This window comes from Erpetoichthys calabaricus, chromosome 5, assembly GCF_900747795.2.
Source record: "Erpetoichthys calabaricus chromosome 5, fErpCal1.3, whole genome shotgun sequence".
Classification (NCBI taxonomy): domain Eukaryota; kingdom Metazoa; phylum Chordata; class Cladistia; order Polypteriformes; family Polypteridae; genus Erpetoichthys; species Erpetoichthys calabaricus.
The window spans coordinates 142,051,566-142,068,006 of record NC_041398.2 but is presented as its reverse complement, the minus strand read 5'-3'; the positions used below and the strand labels follow the sequence as shown (position 1 = coordinate 142,068,006).

The 16,441-nt window shown below is 38.2% G+C and overlaps 1 protein-coding gene across 20 annotated transcripts in view; it reads right to left on the bottom strand.

The window, feature by feature from the left end:
- The window catches only part of LOC114651964 (sorbin and SH3 domain-containing protein 2-like), a 439,918-nt gene that overhangs the window by 170,906 nt on the left and 252,571 nt on the right, over nucleotides 1-16,441 (bottom strand). For all 20 annotated transcript variants that reach the window (XM_051928410.1, XM_051928408.1, XM_051928414.1 and 17 more), the window contains one exon: nucleotides 5,585-5,729. In XM_051928410.1, coding sequence (XP_051784370.1) covers nucleotides 5,585-5,729 — 145 coding nt within the window. The remainder of the gene's footprint in view (nucleotides 1-5,584; nucleotides 5,730-16,441) is intronic.

Here is a 16,441-nt window from a genome sequence, read left to right as displayed (position 1 = left end):
TAGAGTAAATGAAAAGGAGCTGATTTTTTTAATGAGCATGAGTTCTGTTTTTCTTGCAGTTTAATTAAAAAAGTTGTTTTTCATTTGGCTTGTAAATTCTTGTAAATTAGATTGGGAGATCTATGTGTTTATAAATTAACAGATCATGACATTATTGAATTGAAAAGAACCTGCTCACTTCATCTGGAGTTTGTGATGATTAAATGCAAATCATTTTATTTGCTAAGGGAGTCTACATCAGTTATTCTGATGGGAGTTTATATCCCCCCCTCAAGCAAATGGTCATCTTCTGAGAATAAAGTGGATTCCAGTTATTTATCATTTGGGGGATTTTTCACATTTCACATTGGCATCTGAACTCCCCAAAAAAAGCAGCTGGTGAGAGGTTCTAACAGAGAGGTGAAAACCCTGGACCACTGTCACAGCACTAATCTAGATGCTTAATGTGGAATTCCATGGGTTCCCTTTGTGCACTTCTGGTCACCTCATGATATTTCTTGTCATTTTTTGCAGACAGAATTTAAAATAATCAAACCTGGAAATAAAGCAGCAAGTGGCTGGACTAGTGAGGCTGTGGCAAGGCTACAGGGTGGCCTGAAATCAGGCATTTTAGAATGTGTGTAAAGAAGGCCTGGGACTGACCGCTCCACCACCCATGGCCTGGATTATGGGAGTTATGACTCTTATTCCCCAGACCTTCCTTCCCCTTTTACATTGCGGACCATACATTTGCTCTTCCAGAGACAGAACTGTTGTAAAGCCTCTAACTCATATTTTGTTTTTCTTTTCAAGCACAAGTGTTTATGGACATTTGTGGCCAGTCTTTGGCTGAATGCAGAGTTGCTGAGTGTTTCAAATATATCAGCGTCTAAAAACAAAACATTTCATGTCCTGATGGCTGCAGATCAGTGGCACTGAGCTTGGTATTAATACATACATTTGAATGTCTAATTCTTAAGCCTCTGAAGTCTGTTACAGATTCTCTTCTTGACGGCCTGCAGTTTGCATACCATGCCAACAGATTGATTGACAATGCAGTTATATGGCTTTCCACAACATTTTTCAGCCTTTAGACTATCCAGTATTCTATTTTTGGATTTTGATTCAGTATTTAATGCAGTGTTGGCAGAGCTTATCTATAGCAAACTCCTCATCGTGTACTTGCCACATGCCTCTGGATGTCTGCCATTCCGAGAAGCTGAGTGGAAATCATTCGAAACACTGACACTGAGCTCAGGAACCCTTCAAAGGTGTGTTTTGTATGGGCTTGTTCCCACAACTACACCTTCAGTGATCAATCTGTAAAACCACTGTTTGCTGATGACACTAGCCTAACTGTCTTGAACATGGATTAGGATGAGGTGATGTATCAGAAGAGGATAAGCTGGTCAGTTGGTTTGACCTCAAAAATGTAGATCTGAATATTCTGGTGATGTATCTTGGGAAACATCAACCACAACACTGTGATGATGTCATATGTTGTATCATGTATAAGGGCTTATTTTTCTGCTCCTTTTTCTTTGGCTGCAACACCGAGACAAATTTAAAGCAACTAATGTTAAACTGAGCTCAAATCAGTTAATTTTTTAAAGAAATCAATCAAAAAGTATTGGTAAAAAAAGTGAAAAAAGCAACACCATGACAATACCAATATGGTTTCCCAAGTATTTGATCTGCAATCAAACATCAAACCTGATCTTCAATAGGATCTGCTAATTTTATAGCATCATCATTTTTATTTTTGTTTTCTTTGAATTCATGACTACATTGCTGGCATAAAAACACTAACATTAAAGGTCCAGGAATGAATGGATTACTTGATAGAAAAATGAAGAAATTATATCATATTTTAATAAGGTAAGGAAGACAGACATTACAAGGTTTCAAAGTAGTTCTACCCACTGCCCATGGCACCAAAAAGTGGCAATGTACAGTGTCCATTTTAGGACATCCTCCTCCCTCCGAAAAAACTCCATCCTTCCTACTACCTTCGACAAAATATTCCTCCTCCCTGCGAGGAATCCCCAGTCACCCCTCCTCCCTCCTCCCTCCTCTCTCCTCCCTCCTCTCTCCTCCCTCCTCCATCCGCTCTCAGTTCTCCGATGTCCGTTTTCCGCCATCCACCCTCCTATCTCCGTCATCCGCCTTCAGCTCTCCATCAAACCCCACACTCCCCCCGCCCCCTCATCGACATTTTCGTTAATGAAGTGACGTAATACTTCAGCTCCACCTTCTTCACAAGTTCATTAACCATGCCGCCCGCATACAAACTTAAAAGGTTTAAATAAAACAGAAATATATACCTTTATTTTTAACTTCCTTAACTTGTGGAGGGTGTATCCTGTAGCAAAGCCCTAACTTTTTTCACGAAAGCCCCTTTCAGTCAATAAGCCTTAAAAACAGGTGTAAAGATATTGACAACAAGCAACGCAAACCCACCAAGACATGGAATCGTTTAAATCAAGGCGCTGTGCTACCTTATTCCAGATCGGTCCTAAGGCGTTCGTATTTTTCAAAGCAGTTCTGGTTTCCATCTGCATCTGTAGCTGAGTTGAAAAACACCATCCCATACTATTAGTTAACGATTAACACATTTCTATATGTATTATAAGCATACAATACAACTGATAATATGTTGCGCTTATTTATCTGGTGTACCGACATTTTTGCGTGGTTTGTGCCCTTCAGAATGAAAAAAGTTTGCATTTACCTTTTTAATAAAAGGCGAGCTTTTAAGCCTGAAAAATCACACCGTAAATGCACACGTTTAATTGCACATGTGTTAATATGTATGCTTAAACAATATTAAAAGACACTCAACAATTAACGTCATTTACTTTCGTTCCCACGTTTGAGTCGTGCTGTAAATTCTTACTGTGAAATATAATTGACAAATAATTTGGTTAATGAACTTGTGAAGAAGGTGGAGCTGAAGTATTACGTCACTTCATTAACGAAAATGTCGATGAGGGGGTGGGGGGAGTGTGGGGTTTGATGGAGAGCTGAAGGCGGATGACGGAGATAGGAGGGTGGATGGCGGAAAACGGACATCGGAGAACTGAGAGCGGATGGAGGAGGGAGGAGGGAGGAGAGAGGAGGGAGGAGGGAGGAGGGGTGACTGGGGATTCCTCGCAGGGAGGAGGAATATTTTATCGAAGGTAGTAGGAAGGATGGAGTTTTTTCGGAGGGAGGAGGATGTCCTAAAATGGACACTGTAGCAATGTGTTGTGTGTGTCTTAGCACATGCAAGTACGAATTTCACTATACTCTGTACATGTGACAATAAGAACTCTATAATGATTGTAATAGTAATCTTGTAATAGTTTCACAACATAAAGGTAAAGCTTCTCATAGTTTTCATTGTGACACATTACAAACAGGAACTTCACTGTACTCTGTACAGGTGACAGTACTGACCCTATATAGTACACCTACAGACACTATAATGCACCCTTCCTGCATCACTGTGTCTATATTTTTTATTACTGTAAGACACTGGCCCAAAACATAGTGCTTACGTTTGATGCCTTTCATGCCCTGGGGTTCATTTTCAAAGAGGTAGGCAGTTTTATCTGTATATTATAATAGATTATTCAGTGCAAACTATGATTAATGTCATGCTTGTCATTGCATCTTCATTGTACTTCCCTGCTTACTTTACCTACTACTCCTGCTATTCTCAAGGGTACATTGATACAAACATATTAAACTAGTTCAAGAGAGGTTGTTTATTTTGTAAAATACACATAGCCTTACATTTCCAAGGACAAATAAAATTATTAGTGAAGGGGAAGCTTTAGATAAAGGGCCGCCAACACTGCAAAAATGCACCTAGCAGTACAGGACATAGCCCATCAGACTCACAATTTACATAAAAGCTGAAGGTTGACTGTTTCAGCGTAATATTCTCCAGTTTGAGTGGCTCAAGAGGCTTCTCATTTTGCTTTTTTAATAATAATGCCAATCATTGTGATCGACTGGTACTTTCTTAACTATTGTCTTTATCCTCTTTTGTCCTCTATTTTAAGTGCATTGTACAGTAAATGTGAACATCAATTTAGGACATATTATACACACATACATTTAAATTAAATTGGTCACACTAAATCTACAACAAATCCTTGCTTCCTTTTCCCAGATTTAGAAACAATATTCATTTTGGAAATGTAGTCTCCTCATGTTCATTATAACATTGTTGTCAGAAAATTATTATGCTACTCAGAATAGCTGTCCTAAAAAACAAACCCGATGATAAAATACTGCATATAATGCAGATTAACAAGAATGACATGCTGACCTTGCATGCAGGCTAAAAAGCTTACATTTAGCAAAAAAGTTTTCTAATTTCCATAGAAAGTGTGCTTTCCTCCCAGTCGATTAAAAAAATCCAATTTGATAGAAGAAACATTCATTCTCTAAATGTTTGATTTTTCTTTAGGAAATAACTCCTTAGTGCATCAGTGTGAACTGGCTGTAATTCTTACAGGTATTTAAACTACATTTTGTACTTTCAAAAGAATCACAACTTAAATTTAAAAATAATTATGTCTTAATACAAAAAGAAACCCAGTCTCTCCAGAATGCTGACTACCCTTCAGACCTTACTGCTCAGCTGGCACAAAGACATACAAGCAACCCTCTTATCGTCAATAGTGTACCTATTTTAGCCTCAGTTCTCTCCATCTCTAGTGAGCTATTATCTGTGATGAATCTATGTTTTTGCTGCTCTAGATTATATCTCTTTCATTTTTTGAGTTTTTTAATTTATTTTGGGTTGCTTATAAAATGTAACATTATTCTGCTGACACCATTTTGTGTTCTGCTTGTTGGATAGTTGCCACCATTTAGTGGATGTCTCTTCAGGGTGCTGCCATATTGCTGCCTCTTCACTGTACTGCCATGTTTACTTTACTTACTACTTCTGCTGTTCTCAGTGGTACATTAATACCAACATACTAAACCAGTACAAGTGAGGTTGTCTATCTCTATGGCTGTTGCCTAAAGCCAACATCACATCACACAACGTTATGTTGTGAAGTATGTCAGATTTGCCTATCGCAGTTGCTGATCTCGTTGCTGTATCATGTCACATTACACAACCTTAAAAATCACAGACCATGTCACATTTACCAATTGAGTGCCCATCTTTCAACACAGTCATGTTCACCAGTTTTTGTGACAGCCAACAGCGTCCTGCCTGACAGAGCTGGTGCTACAAGAAGTGTTAACAGTTGCAGCGAGCTCAGTAGTAATCTATTTCCTTTATTTCTTTTTCTCCATGTTGTTTCGGAATGTAAAATACAAGACATCCGACAGAGGAGCTTCTCGTCTATTTGTGAGGTTCAAAACATACATGTTCCTTGTTCCTCATTGCTACATTCTATACATTGTGCTTCGATGAAAGGCAGTTTACACGTTTGATTGTGTTGCTTTTTCTTCTGCCATACTCAACATTTGGTTTTCCCTTTTGTCATTTGCTACTGTGCATTGACAGCGATACATTGCTTTATTGTCTCCTTTTTTAATTAAATCTTAGATTGCTATGTAATGCACAAAGCAAACACTTTTGCTTAGAATCACTTACCCATGCTTCTGCTGTGCTGCATGACAACAGTGTTCGGGCTGAGGGAAGGTGGCGGAGGGAAAGATGTGGATGGGGAGAATGGTCTTTGTAAATGACTCAGAGGGCTGCCGGCATTCCCTGTGCTCCCATTCACTGGCATCTGGCCCTGTGAAAGACAGAGGAGTGCACCATTAAAAAGGCAGAGCGGCAAAGTGACAAAGAAGAACACAAATTTATCAGGGATGTAGGAAGGCAAGGGACATGAAAGCTGTCAGTTTTATGCTGTAGTGACAAAAAAAGACATTAAGTATGAATGAAATCATAGGTACTTACTTATATTTACTCACTATATTTGGGTTATCAGTTTGATGAAGCATATGAGTCATGCCAAATAAGCTCATTAATAACAGCTGAGGACAAACATTTGTTAAAACATGTAGACAGTGTTTAATACATTGAACTGAGTTAAAAACGTATAAATTGATATTTCAGAAAATGACTGACAGATTTAGAAGAAGATACATAAAGGAGGTGCCTTAAAATAAAATACAGTTAATAGTGAATTAGTATGACAAAGAATTGCTGTCCAGGTATGAATCATACAACAATCTCTTTTCTACTTTCAATTTTCATAATCAAGCACAGGGTCCGTTCCAAATACTGCAAGTTCATATTCTTAGATAAGCGATTATGTTTTATGTTCATTTAAAAAAGGAAATGCTTGACTCTTTACACACCATAAAAAGGATTCTATGACCTCTCATTGGGGAAGGAAGAACTCCAAGCTAGTCTTGAAGACTAAGTCAGGGGTCATCATATACATTTGATCTGGGGCCAAATTCTTGTAGACCACATACTGTTTGGGCCCCAACACACACACTCTTATTCGCTCCTCGACCCTCTCAGTAAGTCACCTACTCACTCACAAGATAAGGAATGCTGGGATCCCAGCATAGCATTCACAAAAAATGACAGGATCATCATGGACTGCCTTATTTGTCTTACCATGTGCATTCACTGAATGCATTCACTGATGTTTTGTGTGAAGCAGCTGAAAAATAACTACTGCTTAAAACACATATTAAAAAATATAATTTCAAATATAATGGTAGTTCCACATGAATTAGTAAATACACAGAATATTTAGGATATTTTCATGAACACAAATTCTTTAAAACTTCTTTTGTAACAACATATTTTTCAAATTAGCTTTGTCAATAGATCACATTGTCAGATTTGTGAAATATACTATTGTGCAATTTATGGCTAGATATAATATGAGTAACACTTCCTAAAGAGTAATATTTAATGGAGAGGTCAGTTAAAGCATTGACTGCCAACTACAAGAATTTCCTGTTCCATGTGCCAACTCAAATCAATTGGGCTAATGCCTCCTCCAGAACATGAGGGGGCTTTGGGGGCCACGGGTACAGAGCTTTGAAGCTCTACCCTGTAGGGGCCCGTGGTCACCGCCAGGGGGCGCCCCGATGCCTTGGGAGCCCTGGACCTCAGCACTTCCGCCACACCCGGAAGTGCTGGGGGGGAAGAGGATTGTGGACACCCGGAGGACTTCCGGATGTACCGTCAGAGCTTCCGCCACACAGGGGTGTGGCTACGGAGCCCCTCAGGATGCACCTGGAGTCCTTCCGAGGTGAATTAAAGGGGCCGCCTCCCTCTAGTCAAGGGCAAGAGTCGGGTGGAAGTGGACGAAGCTTGGTGGAGAGGAGTGGAGGTGGACCAGAGACTGAGCAAAGGCATTGTGCGTGTGGCCAAGGACTTGAGGGGTGATTGGTGCTGTGGCACTGGGTTTGTGCTCACGATAAGTGTAAATAGTAGTTGCGAATAAACGTGTGTGGTTTAAACATCATGTCTACCTGTCTGTGTCTGGGCTGTTCCCCACAATATACAGTATACATAATTAAGACTGCAGGTTCATCTGAAAACTGAAGTTCTGGTATGAAATCATTTTTTGCACCATGATTCAAATTCTATTGTTAGCGTCATGATAATGGTATTCCCTTTTTGTGAAATTCTCATTCGCCTTACAGCCAGCTAACTCTAGCTTTGCAACCTGTGCCTGTCTAGCAAATCTGTACATTAGTGCACTTAGGATTTGTCAAGTTTGCAGCTTTTCACTGTGACCAATAATCGTTTAGCAGACTATGAGAGCCAGTTTCCAAATATAAGTCTTGCCTTTTCATAGAACAGAACTTGCTCTACTCACTTTCACTCAGTTCCCTTGGTTGCTAAAGTCATATGTGAAACATAACAACTAATTAATAACTAATTAATAATTAATCACATCATTGTCTGTTTATCGCGTATTTTGTAAATCTTTTGTAAGTCACTTTGGATAAACGTGCCTGCTAAGCAGATACATGTAAATCCTCTTATGTAATATGCTACCGTGGCTCTCCGTTTGTCTGTACAGGATTTTAAATCATCTGTAGCTCGCAAACCATTTGACCTATCGACCTGAAATTTGATTTACATATACTACGTGACGTCTACTGTCCACTTTTGGCGTGATAATTGACCTACAAGGTCAAAGGATAACCCAAGAAGGTCAAAGTCAAAAATCAATTATTACTCTTTATATTTTTATTTTGTTGTAGAATCAACTCTCGGCAGCGGGCAGCAGGGCGACCATGCGGCACATGCGTACGGGCGCTGTTCTCATCCCTACCACCTTCGCTGTCACTTCCCCTACCTCTTCATATCATAAATCATTGTACACATATATGGTCAACGAAGGTCAAGGGTCAATGGAGTATGGTCAAGTCAAGTGTATTCGCTGTACTCGATTGTGCAGTGCACCATTACTGTGTAGTGTAAATATATTTGCTGCTGCATACAGACATGTCAGTAAGAGGTGTGTTGCCTTAATGCATACAGTCTTAAAAGACATGAATGACATCTATTATAAAACAAACATACAGTAACTACTGGTTTTCTCAGCTGTATGGAAATTTCTTCCAAGTTGGATGAACCTTGGACTGGCTGCTAGGTGAGGAACACAATTTATACTGTAAGTGCTTGCATTTTAACAATCCAGCCCAAGCTTTGAACCTGGGTTACAATTACAGTTTTCCTAATGTGAATACATGTAGTTGAAATGGAGGCGGCTCACCTAGTGTCACGTGTTAACCCAGGTTGATGACAGGTAAAGTCAGTGTGTCAGGTGACAGAGGAGATCCTGTGATACACTGAGTTGAACTTCCTCATAGACTTTATTTTACATCGATTGTGTTACTTTCTTTCCCAGCAAATGTAGTGAACAGCATTTAAAAACATGAGGAAAAGAATCAGTGCATGTTGGTTTAAGTTTGATGTACCATTATTTATCAAGTGTGTCCTGCATGCTTTCACGTAGTCAAAACATTCTTAGGAGTTTTTGTGTTAATTTCTATTGGTTTTACTAACCAAGTCAACTCTCTTCCACCAATCACGGCTATAGTGGTAGCATAATAGTGCCTTTAATCTTCATCTAAGTTGACAACATCAACAAAGCAGTCTTTTTATTATTTTTTTCTGCCTGAGCAAAAACTTTTTTGACATCTCTATTTAGATACACTTAGCTTTGTCATCTGCATGTGAATGGAGTAAATTTAACATACGTATTTACAGATGACTGTTAACTTTCAGCACTCTTTATTACCCTGTGTAATGCTGTTCTTATTTTCTGTTGTAGAAAGTCAACATAGCTTTTAAATATATTTGTCAATAAAAGATCAGAACACTGCAGACTGCTCACATTCTATGCTTGTATTACTGTATATTTGACAAGGGCACCACAGAGACTCAGTGGTTAACCTCATTGCCAGAGATCTGAGCTGGATTCCAGTCTGGAGTGCTTGTGGGTGTTCAGTGTTCACATTATGCCCATGTTAGTGCAGATTTTACTGTTTTCCAGATGTTACAGTTTTCTCCTACATTCCTAAGCCATGCATTTTAGGTTAGTCATTTTAGGTAAATTTGCCCAGTATGTCTGATTGTGGTTGTTTGAGTAAGAATGTGAATATGTCTGTGTGAGAATACCTACTGTAGGTTGGTCAGGCGCTTGGGGGTGATATTCTTTTTAATAGAAAAAATTAGGGAATAGACAGATCAAAGGATACAGACAAAAACAAAGACTTACAAACCGGTAGGGATATTCAGTGCCTTCCATAATGTACGGGACAAAGACATATTTTCCTTGATTTACCCCTCTTAAAGTTTAAATTACACATCAAATAATTCAGATGTGATTAAAAGTGCACACTGCAGACTTTAATTGAAGGGTATTTGCATACATTTTGGTCACAACATGTAGAAATTACACTTTTCATACATGGTCCCCCCATTTCAAGGCACCATAATCTCTGAGACAATTGATGTCAAAGTGAGTACTCAGGTGAGTTTTGTTGCTTCATTACTGCAGACATAAGATCCCTAGACTTACTTCTATACACAGACTGCCTTTGGAGTCAATAGTTGCCATTGTTCAAAATATGGACAAGAACTGTGCTAATGAAAGTCAAATAAGCCATTATCAGTCTGAGAAACAAGAATGAAGCCATTCGAGACATCAGTAAAACTTTAGAATTGCCTCAATCAAGTGTTTGGAGTTTCAGTAAGAAGAAGAATGCACTGATGAGCTCAGTAATCGCAAAGGGACTGGTAGGCCAAGGAAGACCTTCACTGCTAATAACAGAAGAATCCTCCCTTATGGTAAAGAAAAAGCCTCAAATGTCCATCCAACAGATCAGAAACAGTCTTCAGGAGGCAGATGTGTATGTGTCTGACACTATTATCTGCAGAAGATATCATGAACTGAAATACAGAGGCCAACCACTAGTTAGCCAGCCATAAAAACAGAATGGCCAGAATAAAGTTTGTGAAAAAGTACTTAAAAGAGCCTGCAGAATTCTGGAAAATTTTCTTGTGGATAGAAGACAGAAAGATGAAATTGTATGAAACTGATAGTAAGAGCAAAGTGTGGAGATGAAAAGGAACTGCCCAAAATCCAAAGCATGGTGGCGTTATGGCTTGGGAATGTCACATGTGCTGGCACATTTAACTTCACTGATGATGGAACTGCTGACGGCAGTGGCACAATGAATTCTGAGGTGTATATAAACATCTTATCTGCTCCAGTACATGTCTCCAAACTCATTGAATGGTACTACATCCCAAACATACTGCTAAGGAGTTTTTCAAAAATGGAAAATTCCTGAATGGTGAAGCCAGTCACTGTTTTAAATCCAATTGAGCATGCCTTCCATATACTAAAGAGAAAACCTAAAGGGACAAGCCCCCAAAACAAGCAGGAGCTGAAGATAGCTGTATTAGAGGTTCGGCAGAGCATCACCAGAGAAGATACGCAGCGCCTGGTGATATCTATGCATCACAGAATTCAAGCCATCATTGCATGCAAAGGATCTGCAACAAAGTACTAAATATGACTGTTGTAATATACCTACCATTGTTATGTCCCAAACATTAGGGAGCCCTGAACTCGGGTGACCATGTGGAAAAAGTGTTGTAATTTCTACATGGTGTGACTGAAATGTATGCAAACACCCTTAAATTAATGTCTGCAATGTGCACTTTAATCACATTTGAATTCTTCGATATGTCATTTTAAAACTGTGGAGCAGAGGGGTAAATCAAGGAAAAATGTGTCTTCGTCTCATACTTTATGAGGGGCACTGTAAATTCCAAGGAGAGCAAACCGTATCAAATGTTAAAGCCAGAACACAAACTTGAGTTGTAAAAAGGAGCAAAGTTTCTGACGTTAATATGTTTATCCTACCCTACTTACAAACATCAAGTATTTTGTTTAAAATTCTTATGCGAGGCTGATCCAGTGTCTGGATAACAAGTAGCTGTGCATTTTATATAGGCGGAGCGTGACAACAAGGTGTGTCACGTGGTCTCCATATCATGCAACCAGCAATGACCATAGCAACTATGAACAACATGGCAGAAGCCATGGAAAAATAGTCACAAAATGGTATTGATGATGAAACACAAATGGTGTTGCCAGGGTAATGATAATTTAAATAAACCTGTGAAACTACATCCAAAAATCCCCAGGATGGAACAAATTGAAGCAGGAGGGTGAAAAACTGCCGATTCATCATGGTGCCTTAAGATGGAGAGGTGGTCAGTGCAGGGGAGGAGCATGGTGCCATTGCAGGACTTGTTTCTGAATAAATGCGTCTATTCATTTAAGTTTCTGCAGTTATAGTGCATGTTGTATACAGCATCTTTGATATAAATCACCAGAGCATATTACACTGAAGAAAGCTCTAAATATTGCAATTAATATAGGGATTGGGTGGGCGTTTAAGAGCAAAATGTATTGGATTTCCAGCAAAAAAAAAAGGCTTTTAAGTACAAGCTTTTAACTTCCTATTATCTCACATTTATTGACACAAAAATAACAGATTTTAAAATGGTTCACATAATGCTTGGATAATTCACTAAGCTTTACAACCACAAAAATGAGTAAGGAAAGCCTGGATTTAAAACTGGATTAAACAAACACAAAAACAGAAATAAAATGACAAAAAAAGACAGCTATTGACATCTGTGGCACATTGCAAATAAAGGATTATTTGTAAAATGACTAATTAAACACCATATCTCTCTATTATAAAAAAAAATCCTGGAGAGAAACAGTAGGGCGTCAAGACATGATCTTCACGTTAAGATTAAGGAAAACAGTTAAAAGACCCACACGGACCTTAAACATAAGACATTGTGCCAAGAGATTGACCCAGGACCGTCTTGCGATGACGTAGAACATGAGATTCGTGCAAGACACGCCCTACTTACAATCAATATCAAATAAGACAACGGGGCAGCAAAACATTCAGTCTTGTGAAGGATTTGAGCACACACAGGTCCAGGGTCTCAGCGCATATAAAGCGTATAAGGACAACACATTATAAATGAAATGTCGACGACTAAGCGAAGAAGAAAGCAACGTGGAGAAAAGAGACTCAAAAGCGTTGGAGAGAAAAAAGAGCAAAAAAGAAAAAATAATCTAGGTTCAAATTCAGAAAATAAGATAAGTAATTATCAGCCCGTAACAAGTGGAATTGAAACAAAGCACGTCCAATTGGGCTCAGAATTAAAAGACAGAGTAAAAAACAAAGTAGAACTTCATAAACACATTCACAAACGTTGGCGCCATACACATGCAGAGCAGATTATGAAAGCAGTGGAATTCGAAAGGCTCAAAAAAAAAAAAATTGCACGAAACACATGCAGAGCAAGATAGAGAATATGAAAGCAGAAAAAAACGACAGTGTCAAAAAAAGAAAGTAAACATCGCATTAGCGCAAAAAAAGAGAAATTATTACTCAGAGAAATAACCAAAAGGTGAACAGAGATCGAATATATGGACACAGGTGATATGTCAGAAGTATGTAAATATTGTAAGGCTTTGAAGTTTAAGTCAGAGAATTTCAGAAACGTGTTTTACCTCACATGTATTTATTGGTTACTTTGAAGAAAAAAATATTAACTGCTGATGATGTAGATCATTTTGTCTGTGCTGAAATTCCAAACAGAGAAACCTATCCTGAATTATGGTACAAAGTCATTAAACACATGTCTCACTGACCTCATTTAAAAGATTCAGCATATTGGGACTCAAAAGATTCCAAATATTGTTTTTACATTAGTTCTGAAATAAAAGTGAAACTAATGAAATAGCGACAATTCAAAGAAAAAAAAAATCTTAAAAGTGTGTATCCGGAAAACCAAACACGGGGGTTGGCGAGTGAAGTGAGCAGGGGGCAAAGCCCCCTAGTATTACTTAAAGATAGACATAAACATAAATAAAATCAGTCAAGCCTGAAGTAGACCTTGTTAACATCCACTCCAGGAGGAACCCCAATAAGGAAACACCCATCCCACCAGTCCTTTCATTCCACCCTAACACTCTTTATCTCTCTCACAGGTCAAATAAAATTTCCAATTATGCAAAACTATCCTTCTACATTAGCCTTTTTTTCTAACACTCTGTTGATCTCCTTCTGATGACCACCTAACCTACTCAAACGTCCCTCACTTCAGGAACCATTCTATCCCTTGCAAAAATGTCACCAACAATCCCCTTGTACCTGTTCCCTCTGTTAAATTCAATATTAAACAGAAGGCTTCCTGCCAGTCTAAAAATGTTATTTACTACATTTCTTGTAAGAAGTGTACAGCCATCTGCAGAGGTGAAGCAGGGAGATGGCTAGCAGACCATTTCAGGGAGCTTGTTAGAGTCATTAAGATCAAAGATCGTACAAAGCCTTTTGTAGATCATAGCCACACTGATTTCTCTATTTGTATTCTTTCAGTGGGCTTTGGACACTTTTTCAATGAAAGTCAGAAGAAGATAACCTCATTATCACATTAGGATCAAATATTTCTCCAGGTCTTAATGACTGAATTAACTTCTTAATCTCTCTTTTCATCTCTGATCGTAGCTTTTTCTCATCTGCTCTCATGTCTTCTCCTTTCATCTGTCCTGGTTTTGTTCCCTCCTTCCCTTCCTGTACATGTTACCTGCGCTTTCCTTTTCAGTTGCACACCTGGTGAAGGCCATACAGCCGAAATGTTTTGTTACTAGGCTTCTTTCCTTTTCAGCATGGAAATAACCTTCAACCTTGAATTTGTATCAATAATTATTGGATGCTGTCAAAAATGACAAGAATAAACATATATCTTTTCATAACATTGCGTTCAGACTGACAGCCTATTCCAGAGAAACTTCACATACTTTAAAGACTTTGAAGATGGCATTATATTGTGAAGCAGCTTCAGAAATGACCTACTATCATGCTGATACTTTTACTGGGTTAACCAGCCTAGTCTAAAAGTGAATTCCGCAGAGATAAATTATTTAAGACCGTCTGGTCTGCAGGAAATCTTTAAGCAATACTTGGGTCTTTTCTCCATTTATCAGACTGAGGATGAGGTCACCTGAGATTGTTAATCATTTCACAAATGTATTGCTGAGCTGAAGTGTTAAAAAGAGGACATTACACTATTGCTACTGCTCTTATTGCAGAAAAATGTGCTCTCTTGGCAATATTTCTAGCTACCTTGACAGTCAGGACTGCCCTATCAACTCCTCACATTAGAAACTAACCTCTGTCTTGCTTCACATGTTAAAAAACTACAGGTTCCAAGTGGGGCAACCATTAATTCATTTCCTAAATCTGCTTGTTTTAAGGGGGTCAAGTGAAGCCAAAAGGAATGTGATGAAAAGGTCGAGAGCCTACTTATACCTGATAACTTGTCTTTGGATTGTTGGAGGAATCTATAAAACCCTAGAGGGGACCTACATAAATATGGAAGGAATGCAGTCTTCATATAGAAGGACGTTCTGATGGGTATTGGATTCAGGTTCAAAAGCAGTGAGGTGGAAATGTTACTGTTTGTGCTGCTCTACAATAGTATAAGGTACAAGAGGGCTCTGGGCTGTGGCACTATCTGGTTTATCTTTCTTACTATATTTGTACTTTTTTAATGACCTAATGCAGTTTTCATACAATACTTTTTTAAACTGTTTCAACATCATTTGATGACACTATAGTTATGAAACGCCCATTCACAATTCCTAAATATTGCTGAGTGCTCACTTTTCTGTTCATCGGTTTCATTAGTTAATCAGAGATCAAACTTCAAATTGTTCTTTCAACAGTCACATTAGGAGAAATTTTTAGTTATTTTACCCTAACAAAAAATATGCAAATGGCCAAACATTCTTGTATTATTGGAGCTTTTAACCTTGGGAGTTACTGGCGGAGTAACAAATTTGTGGCTCTTGTAGATTTGCCAAGATGTCTTTTTACAGTACTGCACACTGTGATGGACATGGGTGAATACAGAAGTAGGTCGTGCAAAATATTTTGGAGTGCACTGATTTCATTTTGGTGGCTTTCCGTTCATTTGTGCTATTTTTGAACCCTGTCAGTAGTGAGACAAAAAGTACACGGCTATTTCAGGGTCTACGTTTTGGAATTGTATCTGTTGGTTTGGGGAAAAAAAAGAATAATTATCATCGAATAACACCCCGTTTTATGTACACTTAAAGGTATAGGTGCCACAGCTTGTGGATGAAGTTAAAAGATTTAATGTTACTTTTTGTGCGAGTACCATTTGATTTGGGCTAATTTTAAATTTGATAATTGGAGAATACAAACTCCACCCACTGAGCACCCCATCACTATCCTGAGTCGACTACTTCATTGTCTCATTTGAATAATGTTTTAAAAATGAAGAAAAAAAGAAAACAATAAAGGCCTGAAGTAAAGTAAAAAGCCAAAAGTATGAAAGCAATAAGTAAAAAAAACAAGAGTATTTCCTATGAGTGTAACTTACTCTAATGTCAAGATTTTGGATGCCTTTGAAAATTTTACTTTATTAATGTTACTCTATCAAGAATAGGTAGCCCATTCACGCATAAAATAAAATTAATTTTTGGTCCTAGCAAAATCATAAAGCCAATGAAAGCCTAATTGATCCTAAACACACTTTTCCAGTGCTGTGATTTTCTACATGCAGCAAATTGACTTGTTATTAACACACATCTGCTAGTGCTCTGCTGCTTAACATTTATTGTTGGTAACTTTGATGTAACAGTAAATTTTACTGACACTTTCATTACAGCATGAATTCAGCACACCGCATCTTTTATAACAGCATTTTATTATTTCGTCAGACATGTAAATCAAGCTTTCCGATTTCCTGCTGTTTTGTACAGACAAGACTGAAATTAAAAGGCTTAGTGATGGGGAAAAAAGATGCAGTTTCAAATGTAGCTTGCTTCAGTTTATTTATTTAATAGAAATTGCATGGGTAAAACTTTTTTTTAAACCACTTTACACT